Source organism: Chelonia mydas, chromosome 10 (assembly GCF_015237465.2).
Source record: "Chelonia mydas isolate rCheMyd1 chromosome 10, rCheMyd1.pri.v2, whole genome shotgun sequence".
In the NCBI taxonomy this organism is placed as follows: Eukaryota; Metazoa; Chordata; order Testudines; family Cheloniidae; genus Chelonia; species Chelonia mydas.
The window spans coordinates 45,788,898-45,806,944 of record NC_051250.2 but is presented as its reverse complement, the minus strand read 5'-3'; the positions used below and the strand labels follow the sequence as shown (position 1 = coordinate 45,806,944).

Here is an 18,047-nt window from a genome sequence, read left to right as displayed (position 1 = left end):
GCTGAGACGTGTCTGGGATATAGTTAGAATTGTCCCTACCCATGGTTATGTAATAAACCTCTCCCTTCCCCCCCCCCCCCCCTCCACCAGCTTGGGAGAAACAATGGCTAAGAATTTGAGCAGTAGCAGAATGGCGGCCAGGCCCTGATCCTCTGTTTGTTTTGTTGCTTGTAGGGGGTACTCTGCCGTTTGTGTCTACACCATCGGTGACATTGACACTGTGTTCCGGACATCGAAACTCAAAGGCTACACTAAGGACATGCCCCACATCCGTCCTGGACAGGTGAGTGACAGCTGGCCTTCTGGGTGGGTGGTCTGATGCTTAAAGCACCGGGAGGCGGAAGATCTGATTTGTATTCCCAGCTCTTCCTCTAACCTCCTGAGTGACCTTAGGCAAGTCCCCTCATCTCTCTGTACTGCTTCTGCTTCTCCCCCTGTAAAATGGGGGATACTGATTAGTTCTAGTCGCATGGTGCCTGGGGGACCAGTGCGGGACCAGGAGCCCATCATGCTAGGTGCTGTACCAGGGGTGCTGGGAACAGGGAGGGCCAGGGGGCCATGCCCCGCCCCCCCCCCACTTTTAAAAGTAGGAGGGCTATGCACTCCCACTTCTGACGTAAGGGCGAGCAACAGGAGGAGGGGGCAGAGAGGAGTGAGCGGGAGTTGGGACCTCGTGGGGGGGATGGACAGTGAAGGGGCAGGGCCTCAGGGGGGCACTTGGGTACCTGTAGGGCCCCTCACACAGTTTTAGGGCGCTTCCGCCAAGATGATCCCTGCCCCAACGAGTTTACAATCTAAGTTCCTGGCCAGGTGACAGTGGCACATTTCAGTCCTTAGTGTATATAATGGGGCTCTGAGCTCCTCAGATGGGATGAGCTAGAGAAGGGGGAACTTATTGGGGGCTGATCCCTTGATGTCAATGCTGTTAGACAGTGGGGACCTTGAAGACACAAGGCAAGTGATTGATGAGAGGGAGAAGGGTTTCTGTGGCCCAGATCCTCAGAGGCACTTAAGGACCCAACTCCCATTTACCTTTGAGGATCTGGGCTTTAAACCTGTTTTCTGAGGGCAAAGCGTCACTCTGCCTCAGTGACTCAGATCAATTACCCATGTGGGGCCAAGGGCACAGGCTGGGTGATAACGGGGCCAACGGCTGAGAAGCACCAGTCTGCTGCCCAGCGCAAGGGGAAGCTGCACCTGTCACTGCTGCAGAGGTTCCTTGTGCGTTGGGGCCAGATCTATAACAGGGCTCGATAAGACTATGACCACTGCATGAGAAGATAGGGGTGATTGGCTCTCTTGTGCCTCAGGCTGTGAGCGTGTCCCCATGTGGGTCAGGGGGGACATTGGGGGTGTGTGACACACCTCTGGAGCATTTGGGATTGCAGCTGCTGCAGAAACCACATTCCCTCTCCCCAGCTAGCTAAGCCTCCCTGGTAGGAACCAGGGACGGCCTCTGAAATATGGGCTGCTTGTGCCTCTTGGAGACCAAGCTTCCAGCCCAGGGGGTGGCATGGTGGTTTAAGCCCCTTCTGCACCCTCCTGTGTCTGGGCTGTGCCAGGGGCCAAAATGGCACAATTTAGGTAGCCCACCCTGAGCGGGCTGCGGTGCTGCCTAGAATTGCCTTAGCGCTTTGTGCTATGGCCCCACTTCCTCTAGAGCCTGCCCCCCAGGCATGCCCCCAGCACCAGGCATCGAGGGTGGCCTGTGGCTGCTTTACACCACAGCTGTGCTGGGGGAATTCTCCCTGGGGCTTTTCTGCTGACACAGCAGAGCAAAGGTGCCTGAGCACACCCCTGGTAGCTAGCTTCCTTGTCCCAGGGTTCCCTTGGGGAATTAGCAGGGGAGATGGCTCACCCATGTCTTTGTCTCCCTGTGGATCTGGATGGCCCTGATAATGTGGTGGTGTTTTTTTTCTCTTGGCTCAGTGCCCTTGGGGCAGAAATCATACCCCTCCCGAGACTTTCAAAATAGCTGACCTCCACCCGGCAGTGGAGGAAAGGGTGCAGCCTGTTGCCCCAAGGAATAGTCCCCTATTCCACAACAAGAATCGCTACCAGAAAATCGCGGTGCATCGCGTCCAGGCGAGGGATGGACACACCTACAACGTCCTCTATTTGGTGACAGGTACGGACTGTTTTTCTCCACCTTTTACCCTCAGGACCCAGGCAGGGCAGCCCCTTCCGGAGCACTGGACTGGAACTAATCCATGGCCACCTAGGGACTCTGTGTTTGCCCCTATACTACACCCCATGGCCACTGGGAAATTTCCAGTGACTGCAGGGATAGAACGCATAGCAGTCTGCTCCTAAAGCATTAAGGGAGAATCTCTATGAGCTGTTAGCAGTGTAGGGCTTATGACACACAGGTAAACAGTTCCAATTCCATCCTGTAGATGGAAGTGGTATGGGAGTACACACACACACACATCCCTACCTCTAGCCAGTTCATTACTGCACACCCTGAGATAGAAGGCCCTGTGCTGGAAGCATCTGTATTTTATAGTCTGTCGTGACTAAGTGCAGTGCCTTGGGTTTTACTTGTTGAAATGGGGCCCTTTACTAAATAGCAATCACGTGCCACACGCTCAGCGTGTGTAAATGGATGTAGCGCCGTTTGACTCCTTCCATCATTTGGCTTCAGTGGAACTAGACTCACTTTATACGACCTGAAGCTCTGGCCCCAGTGGAGGCTCGCTTAGTGCAGGCTGGAAAAGTGGGGTGTGCATGAGAGTGAGTGACATTTGAGAGCTGTGCCATATATTTAATACCCACTGCTCTGCGGCTCTGGTAGCTGTGACATTGCTTTGTGGTAGATGCTGATTTGTCAAAGGGCAGCCAGGGCTGAGCCCCGGTGCCCCTCGACTTGGCAGTTCATAGCCCCGGCACCTCTTTCATTACAAATGAAGCACTGCAAATCCCCATGTTCGGTTCTGGGGAAGCTGGTATTGGCTAGCAGGCATATAACCTTCCTGCTTGTCTGGGGCTTTCAATACAGAGCTAGGGTTAGGCAGACAGGCTGAAGGTGACATAAGAACCTTTTCCCCAAGCAAAAGCCCAGATCCAAACACCCTCCCATCCCCCCCGCTTTGCACACTGGGGCTGTGCAAAACCAAACTCAGCACATGCCCTGAGCCTTTTCAATGGGTTTGGAAGCAGCGGGGCCAAAATCCTTTGTTGGAGGCTCGTACTCCTGTGCAGGAAGGACTGGAGACCTCTCAAGAGGTCTGCTGCAAATCCACCAGGTTCAGCCAACAATGCAAACTTTCTGCTGAGGTACAGCAGCTCAGAATACCCATTTTGTGTGTGTGTGTGTGTGTGTGTGTGTGTGTGTGTGTGTGTCCAAGTGCTGACCTGCCTTCCCCACACTGAGCCACTTCTGGGCTCCTGCCCTCTAGTTGCTGTCACAATCTGGTCTGCTTCCTCCCTGGGCAGGGCATGGCAGAGGGGAGAGGTGGGCCCTTCTCAGAAGCCAGCAGAGGTTCCCAGCATGGAGCAGGGAAGGTGCCCTGATCAGATCTACGTTGGCAGACGTGGTTGGATCTTTGCCCGCCACAGACCGGACTTTCTGACCTGGCCGACGCCCCGAGCTGAATGCAGAGAACAATGTCAGACTCCCAATTCCCTGTTAGAGGGGTTTCCTGCAAACTGTTGTACTTGATAGATCAGCGCCCAGCATGGGAGGAAGGATGGTGCCTAGCTACTTTGGAAATCTGGGCCTTAGTCTCTCTGTGCCTTGGTTCCACAACTGTACAATGAGGATAATAGCAGAGCCCTGCCTCGTGGGGTGCAGTGAGGATAAATACCTAAAGGATTGTGAGGCGCTCAGATACTTGTGCAGCCCCCAATATCACAGTACCTAAGCTAGGTGAATAGATAGAATGGCCGTGTGATTCTGCCTCATCGCGCGCTCAGGACTGAGCTATCCCCTCCCCATGCTTCTAGCATCACGGCCTCTCCTGAGCCCTCTGCAGCAACACCCGCTCTTTCTAGTCTCAATGCTCGAGGTTTTCTTTAAAGCCCCAGCTCCTGGAGTCAGGTGATCGTTCTTTTAAAAAGAAAAGCTGAAATTTGCATGTAAAGTTTCTAGCCCTCCTGGTTGCAGAGAAGAGCTCGAAAGTGGGACCCAGCAACAGGAGGCCCATTGAAGAACCCACAGTTTTGTCTGTTTATTTTCAGGGCTCCCCTGATGCCTAATTTTATTTTATTTTATTTTTTTAAATGGCGGTGTTGGCAATGGTCTTGTGCTCTCCTCCCCACCCCCAACCCCTCTGTCCCTGCCTAGGAGCATCCATGGGCTTGGGGATGAGGACAAGAGACAGAACCAGGGCCGGAAGATCATTAGCTTTGGAGGTGGTGCTCCCTTCCCAGCACACCCTCCCCCGCCCCCCCCCCCCCCCCCCCCCCCCCCAGTGGCACAGCGACCCCATAGATCCTGGGATTCCTCCCTCTGGCAACAGAGCCCTCCCAGGCGGGCTGGTTGCTGGAAACGTTTGGGAGCGCTGCCCGGCCCCACTGTGCCCTGGGATGGCCCAGTGCAGCACTGTCAGTTTCAGTGGGCTGTACTCTCCAGGGTCAACCAGGCGCTGTAGGGGCAGGATCAGAGGGCGTGCAACCCTCTGGCCACCTGTGACATAGGACAAGGAGGTCTGCATCCAAACAGAACAGGACAGGAGAATATGTACTCCTCCTTTTCCCCCAACCTGATGTGATTCATGAGCAGGAGGAAGAGAGGCCAGACTTGTGGTCTAGTCAAATGCCCCAAGATGGGGAAAGATCTTGAGTTTATTTTCCCTTCTGTGGTGTTAAAGGGACAGTCACACCTTCCTGCTCTTCGCAGCAGGGCCTCCTCTCCCAGTCTGTGAGAGGTGGCAATAGGGAACCAGCTCTTGGGGGCTGCAGGGTATGGAGCTGAGAGCACTCGGTGACAGGCCCAGCCTTTGTTGGCCGTTTCCCATGGTGCTTATTGCTCTGCCGAGCCCTTTCCAAAAAGGCCCCCATTGTTTTGCCATCCGTAGCAGCAGCGGTCAGGGCCCTGGAATCAGCCTCTTGCTGGAAGCTTCAATGGGCTGCTGGTTCCTGTGACTAATTCATGCCAAGTTTCGCAAAGAGGGCATTGTCTTCCCATGCAGCTTGAGATGCTGCAGAAAAGGCAGGTTCTGCTTTTAGACCCAGGGCCGTTGATCTTGACCCTGCTTTTTCTCTCCCCCGTTCTCTGCGTAGCCCTGGCACCATCCTCCTATGCTTCCAAGTCTCCCTGCTTTGTGGGCTGACCTTTGCTGTCCTGTCTCTTGCAGACAAAGGGTATATCCACAAAATAGTGGAGATGCCGCACGGCGTCCTGAACATCCTGGAGATCCAGCCCTTTCAACAGCCAGCTCCCATCCTGGCCATGACCCTGGATCACAGAAGGGTGAGTTCCTTCCTCCGTCGCTCTGCGTGGCCTCATCCCGGCCCCCCCGCAGCGGAGAGGAGATGTCTGGAAGGCTGCAGCCCACCTGCAGTGACACAAGCAGCAGAATCTGGGCACCAGACTTAGAAAGAGTCTGCTTTTCCTATCAGGGCTCAGGATGTCTGTATCTTGGAGCTGCCTCCAGCTTGCCATAGGATTGAAGGACATTTCTCTAAGTCAGGGGTTCTCAAACTTTTTTTTGCTGGAACACCCCCTCCCCCCCCCCCCCCAAAAAAAAAAAAAAAAAAAAGTGACGAGGCACTCCCAGACCATGCCACCTTTCCTTCTATGCTGCTGCTGGTGGCGGCGCTGCCTTCAGAGCTGGGTGCCTGGCCAGCAGCCACCGCTCTCTGGCCGCCCAGCTCCAAAGGCAGTGCAGAAGTAAGAGTGGCACTACTGTGACCCCCTTTTGGGTCGAGACCCCCGTCTGAGAAACGCTGCCCCAAGTCCTACCTAGAGTCCTGATGCCACCTGCTAATTGTGGGCAAATCACTCACACTACCAAGGGTCAGGTGCTAGCCGTAAAGGAAGGGAGAGAGACTCTTTAAAATACCTGATCTCCAGATGTAACGTTCGCTGGAATTGCTCCTCGTTGGGCAAAGACTGCCTCCCAGTGTCACGGAGTCCCCGGGCGATGCTCTGGAACTGCTCCCTACGAAGTCAGTCAGGACTCTGGGGAAGTCTCCTCTCTGTGAGCAGACTGTCTGCAGGGCAAAAAGCTCACACGGCTTCCCCCTTCCTGACCTCGGAGCATTCAGCATCCTGTGCCTCTCTGTGTGCTTCTCACAGCCAATCCGCCCAGGCGGGGTCTTGGGGAAGCTAGAGGGTCCTGCCCCCCAACTTCGCAGTCAGACGTGACTCTCAGCCAGCCAGTAAAACAGAAGGTTTATTAGATGACAGGAACATGGTCTAAAACAGGGCTTGTAGGTGCAGAGAACAGGACCCCTCAGCTGTGTCCATTTTGGGGGGGATAGTGAGCCAGACAACCATGTCTGCACTTCACTCCATGTCCCCAGCCAGCCCCAAACTGAAACTCTCTCCAGCCCCTCCTCTTCTGGGCTTTGTCCCTTTCCCGGGCCAGGAGGTCACCTGATTCCTTTGTTCTCCAACCCTTTAGCTCTCACCTTGCAGGGGGGAAAGGCCAGGCCATCAGTTGCCAGGAAACAGGGTGTCGGCCATTCTCTGTGTCCAGACCCCTGCACACACCTGCCCTCTAGGGCTCTGCAATGATCATACACCCTTATCCCACCACCTAGATACTTAAAAACTGCATAGGGGAAACTGAGGCACCCCCACAATATTCAGAGGAAACATTAAGAACAGTCCCGCTTCGTCACACCCAGACACCAGATCAAGCCCCTGAGCACTGGGGATCCCAAGCCACTTTCTGGAAGAACAGGGATGTTAATCCCAGGGCCCAGTTTCCAAATCCCAACCTGGGTAACTTCAATTTCAGCTTCCTCTTGCAGTTCTGGTGGGATGCTACGTTCTTCTTCACTTCCCTGCTTGTTGTATAGCATCGCCGTACTGTCTGCTGTTACACAGCTGCGGCGTTCCACCCCAGAGATGGCTGCATTGCAATGGTAGTGATCCTTGGTTGTGCGCGTATTAGCCCACCGAGAGGTTTGGGAGCCCTTGGAATGAAGAGCACTCCGTAAATAGAGGGGGTTCGGGAAGGCGCCTGGTGTGAGGAACTGCTGCCGGAGTGATAGCTCTGCTTTGTTTTCCCCATGCAGGCAAAGCTCTATGTGAGCTCACCAAGCGAGGTGGTCCAGTTGCCCATGGACATGTGCGAGGTATATCACAGGAGCTGCGAGAGCTGCGTCATGGCAAAGGATCCCTACTGCGGCTGGGCAGACGGGAAATGCGTCTCCGTTAAAGCTAACCTGTACGTCTCCCTTTGATGCTCCCTGTTTTATTGCTTGTTCCTGGTGTCAGTGCGGGTGACAATAAACACCCCCCGACCTTTAACACCCCCTTGCTTTCCCCATCGCAGGCGTAAAGCCTATCCAGACGGCAATTGCCTGGTGGAACTGCCGCTCAAGCTGCCGACCTCGAGTTACAATCTAGCTAGCTTGGGTCCCAGAACAGCAAAGCTGCAGCAGTGCAAGCTTGAGCACTGGCTTGCCCCACAAGGAGCTCCCCAGGGTACTGGGTGGGTTTGGCAGCCTGGGTGGGTTTGGACAGGGGAAGCTCGCCCTGCTGCAGCTTCACTGCTCCAGGATTAACGCTAGCTTGGGTGTGTCCACTTGACCTGCAATCACATCCTGTGACTGCAGCATGGAAGCTGACCTAACTATGCTAGCTTTCCTCTGGAAAGCTCTGTATCCATTGGCCACTATCCTGGCTCATCCTGAGCCTAGATGGAGCTTTCATGCCCTGCTTTAAATGCACCCACTTCTGGGGTGGAACGTGGCAGTGCCCAGCAACGAGAAGGGGATGATACCTACCCACCTCTGCGTCAGCCTGTGAGACCCTTATTCACATGTGGCCAGACCGTCCGCGGGCATGAAACAATATAGCGATATCCGAGTTAATGGAGCTGCACCAGTTGACCCCAGCTCATGCTCTGGCCCATTGCTCCACAAGCAGTTGAGGTCCTTGTGTACACGGAGAACACTTACCTGCCCAGGTGTAGTTTCTCCCATGGAAGACTGCGAGGGGAGGGGAGGGGAGAAGTATCATAGTCTGAGCTGTTGAGATCTACCCATGCAAACAGCACTAACTATTACTAATGGCTTTACCCAGGCTGGCACCTGGCTCTCCAACATGGTTATAACCTGCTTTACCTGTCCTCCCAGACAAGAAGGTGATTTGGTCACAGTCCTGGGTACACAGAGGGGTCAGCGTGGCCTAGCAGCCACAGCACTGGACTGGGACTCTGGAAACAAGGGTTCTAGTCCTGGCTATTCCTCTGGCCTGCGGGGTGACCTAGAGCAAGTCGCTTCCCCTCTCTACCTCAGTTTCCCCATCTGCAAAATGAGGATAATGGTCGTGATCTCTGCTGATAAAGCATTTTGAGTTCTACTGATCAAATGTGCTAGATAAGAGCAAGGGATTAGTGTTGTTTTTGTAATGTAGACAGGCCCTAAAAGACTAGTGTAGAGTGAATGTGTGTGGAGGAGATTATTGGGCATGGTACAACGTCTCTCTCTCCCTTCACCCAGTCATAGGAAGGAGGAGGGCCAACACTGATCCCTAGGAGATAAATCTTCAAAGGCCAGGAAAGAAATCCAATATAAACAACTAGGTGACTTTTGTTTCTCTGTTAATGGTTGTTCCCACTTCCCTTCTATTCAGGACAATGCTACAGAACTTGACCTTGGAGTCCTCACCGGAAATATGTCCCCATTCCAGCTTCAAAGAGCAGGAAGGTATTTATAATCAGCACTGCTCTTTGATTTCTAGAGCCACTTGTTCTTGGGAAAAGTTGGGCAGGTAGGGCATGGGTAGGGTAGGTAATTAATGTCTTAGGGAGAGGTTTTCTAATACACCCTTTTACCTTCCTTGGGAAGACTGTACCTTGTAGGATCTGCCTTCACTGCAGAGTTGACTCGGGCTCTTTCCTGGGTGTTGCCCCAACCCCCCTTCCATCCACATGCACCCTCTCTCCGGATTTAGCAGTGCTTTGCACCCGGGCTAGCCGGCTCAGCAGGGGGTGCAGGCTAGCGCTTGGGTGCTGCTTTCGCTGGCACTGGTAACCTGCCCACTTTGCAGCAAGGATGCACCTGCGAGATGGTTGTCCTTCACTGCCTTCCCCAAATCCACCTTGTGCCTAGCAGGACAGACTCCCACAACTCCCTGGGAAGAATCATAGAGTGGCTTAGCTCACTGCAATGCTAGGAGTCATGGAGTGGGCCCCCAGAAGTCCTAGCAACCCATGAGGGAGCACAGCACCAGTGAGGACACATTAACAGGGCAAGGCTTTGCAGTGGCTGCTCGCTCCTGGCATTAGGTTAACCCAGGAGTACTGATCTCCCGGCTAACACTGGAGTGAAGACAGACCCTTAGTGGCCAAGAGTAAGCACTGTTCTGCATAAACTGCTCTCCCCTCTGTGGGAAGGGGGACTGAAGCTACTAAGCAGCTAGTACCTGCAGTCAGGTGAGAAGGACTGAATCTCTCACCCCTGTTATGTGCAGGGTTGTGTTAATACCTGTTTGTAGTTAAATAAGGGGATGGATTCACAGCCCCTAGCATTTCATGGCACGTAGCACAGTGCCAACTGAGGCCACTCAACTTCCTCAGGACTAGAGCTCAGCTCCTCCTGTTCTGAAAGCATGGGCCCCTGCCACTTGAACTAGAGAATTGCTATTAGCAGTATAGAGTCTATGACACGCAGTTCTGATCCATTCCAGCCCAGGACAATGGGACATAGCCAAACTAACCACTGTAAAATACCTGAAGTCAAAGGAAGCAGGAGTCAGACCACGCTGTGTGCAGCCCCCACGATCCGTAGTAACCCTTCACCCTGCCGTTCTCAGCAACAGTTCCTCACAACTGCTGTAAACCCAGGTTCCGCATTCCCTTCCTGTATGCATGTCTCTTGCTCCACTGATAGCAATGGGAACTCTGCAGGCACCCAGCCGGCCCTGACTTATTTCAGGGAGCTGCTGGGGTTGAACAAAGATTTTCTCCTTTAAAATCTGCCCGGGTGTGGTCTGAGGCCTTTTAAAGAGGCAGGAGGGAACCTCCAAACACTGGCCTTGTAAAGCCCATTGAAGTCAATGGAATGTTCCCCTCCGATCAGGCTTGTGTATTCACGTTGGGTGGACATGCAGAATAGGTGGTTGAGACCTTCTCCTCCCCGCCTCCCGTGAGTAAGGGGGAAGCAGGTCCGTTTCATGCTGGACCATGTTTTGGGGACAACCATCTCGTTTCCTCTCTCTTGCCAGTGGATAGCCTGGAGAGCTACCGGAACGTCACTGTGGCACTCTTCTCCCGCTATTTCCTGTACTGCCCCACCGAATCCCATGCCGCCACCTACAAGTGGCACCACAATGGCAGCTGCATCCAGAACTGCTCCACCCACTGGCCCTGCTTCCACTTCATCGAGAACGTGACCCACGACCGCTACGGGCGCTACACCTGCATCTCAGAGGAGAACGGCTTCTCCCAAACCCTCGTGAGGGAATGGCTGCTGAAGCAACCTAAGCCCTCCCAGACTTTGAGGTGGAAGAGCCAGGCTGTGGCCACCTCCCCCTCCTTCTGGCTGGGCTTCCTGCAGGTGATGGCTCTTGCCCTGCTGTTCCAGTGAAGGGGTGGGGTGGTGTCCACGCCCATGGGCCAGGACTCACCATCTGGGCTACTGTTGATCCTCTTCACCTTCTTACCAGCACCTCAGAAAGGAAGGGATAGCCCCATCCCAGTGGCTGCTCTCTGGACATTCATCTTTGTGCATCTCGGCCCCCTCTTAGCTTCGTAAGTGGCATCCCTTCCACTCCAAGCAGATGGATTCCACCCCCCACATGTCCATACCTATCGATTCCATCATGGCAGCTTCATGCCGGAAGGTGTTTTAGGGACACTGAATGGAGGGGATGAAACCAGCCCAGATCCCTGTCCTGATTCCATGCAGCACAGGAGCTGAGGCCACCAAAGAGAGTGGGCAGGACTGGACTGAAGCTAATGCCACCAAAGAGAGTAACGCAGGGGGCTGATCTGACTGTGTCTAGCGCATAGGCGCCGACTCTGTGAGTGCTCCAGGGCTGGGGCACCCACGGGGAAAAATTAGTGGGTGCTCTGCACCCACCCACAGCCAAGCTCCCTCCGCCCCTCCTCCTCCTCCAGGGGAGAGGCAGGGCCGGGGCAGGGATTTGGGGAAGGAGTTGGAATATTGGCAGGGAGGGGGTGGAGTTGGGGTGGGGACTTTGGGGAAGGGGTGGGCAGGGGTGGGGCCTTATGGAAGGGGTGCAGTGGGGGTGAGGCCAGGGGCAGTGTTGGGGTTGAGCACCCACAGGGAAGAGAGGAAGTTGGTGCCTATGGTCTAGCGAGGGAGGGATGTGCACACAAGGGAACCTAGGCTCAGGGGAGAGGAAGGGGGCAAAACAAAGGAGAGTGGAGTCGTGGTTTGGGACAGAAGATGTGCAGGAGGTGACGTTGGCAGGGAATGGAGGGGGCTGTCAGGCAGGAGGGGTGGAAGAGATGGAAAGACCATTTTAATAAGTGTTCTGCACTAGAAGAGGAGGGGGCTGCAGATTGGTCAGCAGGGGGTCGGGGAAGGATCCTGCCTTGGTGTTTCTCCCCTGAAAGGGAAAGGCAGAGCAATTGCTGTAGACAGCAGCAGCCTGTGGGGCAGGGAGAGCCCAGCTAAGCAGGGAGAAGAGTCAGTCCGGCTGCGCCGGGGGAGATGAGTCAGGAGAGGCACGTGGATACAGAGGATGAGCTGCATTAATTCATGCAGTTGTCCTGGGTTCCTGCAGACTCTGAGCATGTGGTGAGGATTAAGGCTGGGGGGGGATCTGCTGGAATTGCCCATCTTGACGGCTTGTTGGTCTTGTCTAATGTTCTTGTTGATACGTTTTTGGAAACCATTATCTATTCCACTCCCAACCTGCCCAGTCAGAGTCCAGGCAAGTCTCCTGGCTTGTCTCCGAGAGATTCCTCTCTAAGCATATGGCTACAGACACCTGCCAGTAGATACCTGCCATTGACCCGTGCCAGCTGACTCGGGCTTGCAGGGCTCGGGCTAAGGGGCTGTTTAATTGTGTAGACCTTGAGATCTTGAGCCATTCCCCTTCACAGGATCCTAGAGCCCAGGCTCCAGCCCGAGCCCAAATATCTACACCACCATTACCCTAAAGCACTGTGCAACTCCAGGGCCCTGGAGTATTGCTCACCAGAAAAGGAGATGCTCTTGGGAGGGGTCAGAGAGGCCTGGGAGAAATGCATTTCAGTTTTGTGTGTGTGTGTAAATACCTTTTGAGTGTGAGAGCAGATCATTGTGTGTGTGTGTGTGTGTAAATCCAATAGCTGAGCACCTCTGTGTGGGTTTGTTAGTGGATCATCAGGGTATATAAGGAGCTGGTCACCTGGATATTACAATCATTTGTGATCGATCCGAGTGTGAATGGGTGTGCCTGCAATAGAACTGGAGCTAGGCCTGAGTCCTGTGAAGTTCTGGATCTGCACGTCTCTCAAGGTCAGGGGGCAGGTCGCTCTGGCGTCTCGTTGAGCCAGCACAGTGACAGGAGCTAGCCACGAAGTAGCAAGCTGTCTCTGAACAGCCCCAGAGTAGGAAATAGCCTCAGATTCGGGGGTTGTTTTGTACCCATCTCTATTCAGAGATTTGGGTCCAAAAATAATACTAAATTTTTTTATACCTTAAATTGACTTCTTCTTGCTTAACCTTTTTATATTGAGTATATACACTAGAGAAAAGCAATCCGGAATCGGCACTAGTGGCCCTGCCTGTAGACAGATTAGACAGCAATACCCACACGTAGCACTCATGAGCCTGAGCTGGCTTTAAGCAGGGCTGTGTGCAAAGGAGAAAGATGTGCAAGAGGAACTCGGATACCGTGGGGATGAGTGTGGTGATGGATGGATGAGGAGACTTTCCTGGAAATAATCCAGTTCTGGTGTCAAATTCTGGCTTTGTTGACCTGCACACATGTCCCTCTAAAGTTTCTGGGAGCTGCTGGCATGTATCGGAGGACAAAATGTAGACCTTGATACCCAAGTCTGAGTCTCATCAAAATTGTTCAAAAGAGTCTTGCCTTCTCAGTGATGCTAGAAGGAGTTGATTGTTTCTGATCATTTCAGCTCAACTAGTGAGATTAGGATAAACTGTGAAATAAGCAGAATTCTCCTTAGGCTGTGGGCATTGCGTGCTTTGTCAGTTTCCTGGGCATTGGCCACCCAGCCATGGAGCATATTTTGCTGCACTACGTTTTCTGATATTCGCAAACCCTTTCTTGTGTGTTATACACTGGTTCTGTTACAGCCTTTCTCAAAGCACTTTAGTATCATAATGATGTGACTATTAAAAGGCTTATTTATTATCTGTTTCCATGTTAATTTTGCATCGCACTGTTGTAGAGGGGGATTTTTTAAAGTTCCCCTCCCCCTCAAAAAACCTCTCAATAAAGCTGTGACTTTTCATTAACTAAAGCGTGAGTGTGGTCATGATTATGGCCCCATCTCTTAGCTGGAGGGGTCCTGCCATGTGGAAAGAGAGCTGCTCTGCAGGAAACAGGCCCCGATTCAGCAAAGCAATTAGCCATGTGCCTAGATGATTTGCTGACTGTGTGTATTCAGGTGTCCTTGGATTGTAATTCCACATGTGGGAAGTCTTAATCAACACTCAGACTGAGCAGAAACGGATCGGGAGGGGCATTGGGGAACGGGGTGGAGATGATGGGTATGCTGGGTAAATCCTAATTCTCAGCAATACACCATTTCTTCCTGTCTGTTGGTTAGTGTGGCTAAAATGACTTTGCTGGGAAGCCAAGGAAATGGAACGCCAGCCTCTCTTGTCGTTCAGAGCTGCCCTGCCTGAGTCAAAGCACAGCCACAAAGTCACAGGAACACTAAGGAAGTTGCTGCATCGCACCACGTTGCGAGGGGGGCAGCTAGGGACAAAGTGGGGTTGGGAGCTGGGGGAGATTTTAATCTCACTGCAGATCCACTGCTGGAATTCACGGGCAGTGATGGAAAAGGGGAAGCGTCCGTTCAAAAGTGAATTCCGAGCTGGGGCAAGGTGCTGGCCCCGCAGAGAGAAGTGTTCTGCTTATCCACACAGCACGTTTTCCCCATGGATTCCCCCCCCCCCCCCCCCCCCGCCACCAGATTGCTCCAGCTGTGCCCTTGGAGAGGTTGGGAACTCCTCTGATCTCACCCCATTGCTGGGACTGCCGACGAGGGGCAAGTTAGGACACCATTAATTCAGGTTGCAAGGTGGAGACCTGTCCATTAGGGGCAGTGCTGAGAACAGCCCTTTGTCATGGGGGCCACCAAACAGCCATGAGTAAAGAGTAGCCTTTGGGCCACTGACCTAGATCTGAAGAGGTGATGCAGAGGTGAAAGGCTCTGTAGCCCGGAGCCAATCCTGAGCCAGCCAGAACCTCACTGCCTAATATGATGGTGCTCATTTAGACACATGGAAGCACATGGTAACTGGTGGAGGTGAGTTATACATGCTCCTAGGAAGTGCTGAAGTGGATCTGAAGACACAAATCTAGCCTTGTAAATAATGAAGAGGCCAGGTTGCTGCTACAGAGCGAGCTGGCACACTTGGTAAGCTGGATGCATCTAGGAACAAAGAATGTCGGCTTTACGTACAGGGTGTGGTGGGAGGGGCTCTCTCCTGGGAAGCAGGGGCTCTGACAAAGATTTGGGGGCCATGGCAGGTAATCAACAACTAATGTGATCCTGGGATATCTGAAGAGGAGTTGGAGTAGAGAGCTTAGTTTCACCTCTGTAGTTGGCACTGGTGGGACTGCTCCTGGAATCCCACAATTTGGGAAGGATGTTAATAAATTGGAGAGGGGTCAGAGAAGAGCCGTGAGAATGATTAAAGGATTAGGAAACCTGCCTTCTAGTGATAGACTCAAGAAGCTCGGTCTATTTAGCTTAAAAAAGAGAAAGTTAAGGGGTGACTTGATACAGTCTATAAGTACCTATTTGAAGAACAAATATTTTATAATTGGCTCGTCTATCTAGTAGATAGGGTGACCATATTTCCCTATGCTGAATACAGGACACCCAGTAAAATTACTCCTATTCAAGCGCGTTCAACAGCAATCAAGCCGAACTATGCAGTGCAAACATTCAAATTAACATCAAATTGACTGAGCCCCTGTTAAAAAGAAATACTGCGTAGTTGGAGTCTTTTTATTTTTTGCCTTCTTATTTTTAAGGCTTTAGAATCCACAGGGGGAGAAGTGACACCTCACCCCTACCCCTCCACAGGGCAGAGGTGACACACACGCACTCCTGTACACCTCTCTCAGATGGGAGGGTGGTGTGACCAACTGTCCCTGCCTGGCACTCTCCATCCTCCATGCCTGGGATGGACCCACCTCTCCTGGTACCTGGTGCCGTGTCTTCCCGAGGCACCACAAGTCTGTTGGGGGGGGGGGGGGAAATGCAGGATCACAGGCTCCTTCTCCAGATTTCTGCGGGGGTTCATACCAGAATGTGGCCAGCAGCCACCTTTTTGCACTGGGGGGGATGGGAGGGGAGGGGAGGGGAGGGAACGGACGGGAGCTACTTCCAGCTGCATCGGGGGCGGGATGATCTGGCCCGGGGGTTTGCAGAGCTCATCTCTCTCCCCCCGTGACTGGAAGCAGCTTGTCCCTTCCTGCCCTCAGTGTCGAAAGGCAGCTAACACCTCCAGGCTGCTGCTGGCCACCAATATAACCCAGCTGCCACCTGTCCTCCAGCTCCAGCATGGGCAGGAAGGGGTTAAGCCCTAAGGATGCACTGTGCACCAGGGGCTTCAGCTAACCGGGTTCAGAGAGGTGGCTCAACAGGGGAGGTTGCCTAGACCAGTGCTTCTCAAGCTATCAGATGTGGGGGACCGGCATTTTTTTTTCCAGTGTGCGCGCAGACTGGCAGCCAATGGCTCACGGACCGGCACCAGCCCGCGGACCACCACTTTGAGTCACACTGGCTTAGAGGACGGAGCAGCTCTCTGCCCTAGGGGGTGGGTGAAGAGGGTGCTAAGCCCCTGCCTGGGGGCTGCTGTGGAGCCTGCAGGTTCGGGGCGCAAATAGGCTGGAAATCGCTTCCCCCCCCACACACACAAACCCCACTTCAGAGCTTAGCTGAGGGGCGGTGAGGCTTCCCCATGCCAGCGCTGTGCGGGGCTTTGGCACATGCAGGGCTTGGCATTTCTAGCCAGCACCCCGGGCTGGAGGATTTTGGGCTTTCCCAGGGCGCCGGCCCAGCCAGAGGCAGTGAGGGAAGGAAGGAGCCTGCTGGCCAGGCTGCCGGTGAGCTGAGCGCTCTGACCAGGGGCTGGTTCTCCGCACAGCGCTGGGAGCGGGACACGCCCCACTGGGGGGGACATGGAGGAGATATGAAGATATGCAGGGGGAGACGGGGCAAAGCAGGGAGAGGACAGCGAGGGGGACGCATGTAAAGGGCCGACTGGTGGCCAGCAGAGGTGACACCTAACTGGCTGTCGCCTAGCGCCCGCCCGCACTCACCAGCCATCGCAGCGTGCAGCCAGCGCATCTAGGAACAAAGAATGTCGGCTATAGGTACAGGGTATGTTGGGAGGGGCTCTCTCCTGGGAACGGGATGGGGGGTGGGCCCTGCTGGCCGAGAGCTGGCAAGCAGCGGGGGCTGTGCTGACAGACCAGCAGCGGGAGCGGCCAGCCCCACCTGCTGCAGCTTCACCCCACCACTACTCTTGCACTCCCACCCCCATCGTCGGCCACTGGACCCCCCCACTCACCGCGGGTGGCTGGTGAGCAGGGACCCAGCCAGCAGCAGGACCTGCCAGTACTGATAGTGGGGGGGAGACAGAAAATATGGGACAATTTGCCCATTTTTAAGAAGTCAGGACACCTGCAGGAGGGTTTAAATACGGGACTGTCCCTTTAAAAATGGGACGTCTGCTCACCCTATCTAGCCGAGAAAGGTCTAATGTGATATAATGGCTGGCAGTTGAAGCTAGACAAATACAGGCTAGATATAAGGTGTACATTTTTAACAGTGAGAGTCAATACCCATTGGGACAGCTTAATAAGAGTCACGGTGGATTCTCCATCACTTCAATTTTTAAAATCAAAATTGGATATTTTCCTAAAAGATACACTCTAGGCAGGGATTGTCGTAGGGAAGTTCTCTGGCCTGTTTTGTGCAGGAGATCAGACTAGTTCTCAAACTGGGGGTCAGGACCCCTCAGGGGGTCACGAGGTTATTACATAGGGGGTTGTGAGTTGTCAACCTCCACCCCAAACCCTGCTTTGCCTCCAGCGTTTATAATTGTGTTAAATGTATTAAAAAGTGTTTTTAATGTATAAGGGGGGTCGCACTCAGAGGCTTGCTATGTGAAAGGGGTCACCAGTACAAAAGTTTGAGAACCACTGGACTAGATTATCACAATGGTTCTTCTGGCCTTAGAATCTATGAAAACCTATGTGAAGCTCAAGGAGCTCAGCGTGGGAGTATGGGATGTGGGGCCTTGCATGGGCAGCGGGTATACGAAGGCCAGGGGAGGCTAAGTCACCTGTAACTGAGGTCAGGGCCCCCCCATGCTCCGCCCCAAGGCCCCGCCCTCACTCACCCTCTCCCCTGAAGTCAGTGGGGGCTCAGCTCCAGCCAGTGGCCTGGAACTTGGGGCTCAGGTTGGCGGTCAGAGTCTTAGGGGGCCAGGGGTGGCTAGTGCCGGTGCTCGGTCTGGGGCAGGCCAGCCGGGGCTCCTCCAGTGGCAGGAGGCAGGCCTTCGGGGCTCTGGCGGGCAGGGGGGAGGACCTCAGTTGGAAGGGGTGGAGCTGGGGGCTAACCTCCTCGAAGGCAGGGTTCGCCATACACCTATGGGGCCTTACATGGATTCGATTGCGGGCTGGGGGCTTCTGTGTATTGGCTGTAGCAGTAATTACGCTGATACTCCATGTGTATTCATTTCAGTAAAGAGCTGTAGTT

The 18,047-nt window shown here is 53.8% G+C and overlaps 1 protein-coding gene across 2 annotated transcripts in view; it reads left to right on the top strand.

Annotated features, from left to right (window-relative positions):
* SEMA7A (semaphorin 7A (John Milton Hagen blood group)) overlaps nt 1-13,557 on the top strand; it is a 75,090-nt gene extending 61,533 nt beyond the window's left edge. For both annotated transcript variants that reach the window (XM_037911406.2, XM_037911407.2), the window contains 6 exons: nt 175-283; nt 1,930-2,128; nt 5,298-5,413; nt 7,189-7,340; nt 8,753-8,826; nt 10,346-13,557. In XM_037911406.2, coding sequence (XP_037767334.1) covers nt 175-283; nt 1,930-2,128; nt 5,298-5,413; nt 7,189-7,340; nt 8,753-8,826; nt 10,346-10,707 — 1,012 coding nt within the window. In that variant the 3' untranslated portion in view covers nt 10,708-13,557. The remainder of the gene's footprint in view (nt 1-174; nt 284-1,929; nt 2,129-5,297; nt 5,414-7,188; nt 7,341-8,752; nt 8,827-10,345) is intronic.
* Nucleotides 13,558-18,047: the final 4,490 nt, after the last annotated feature.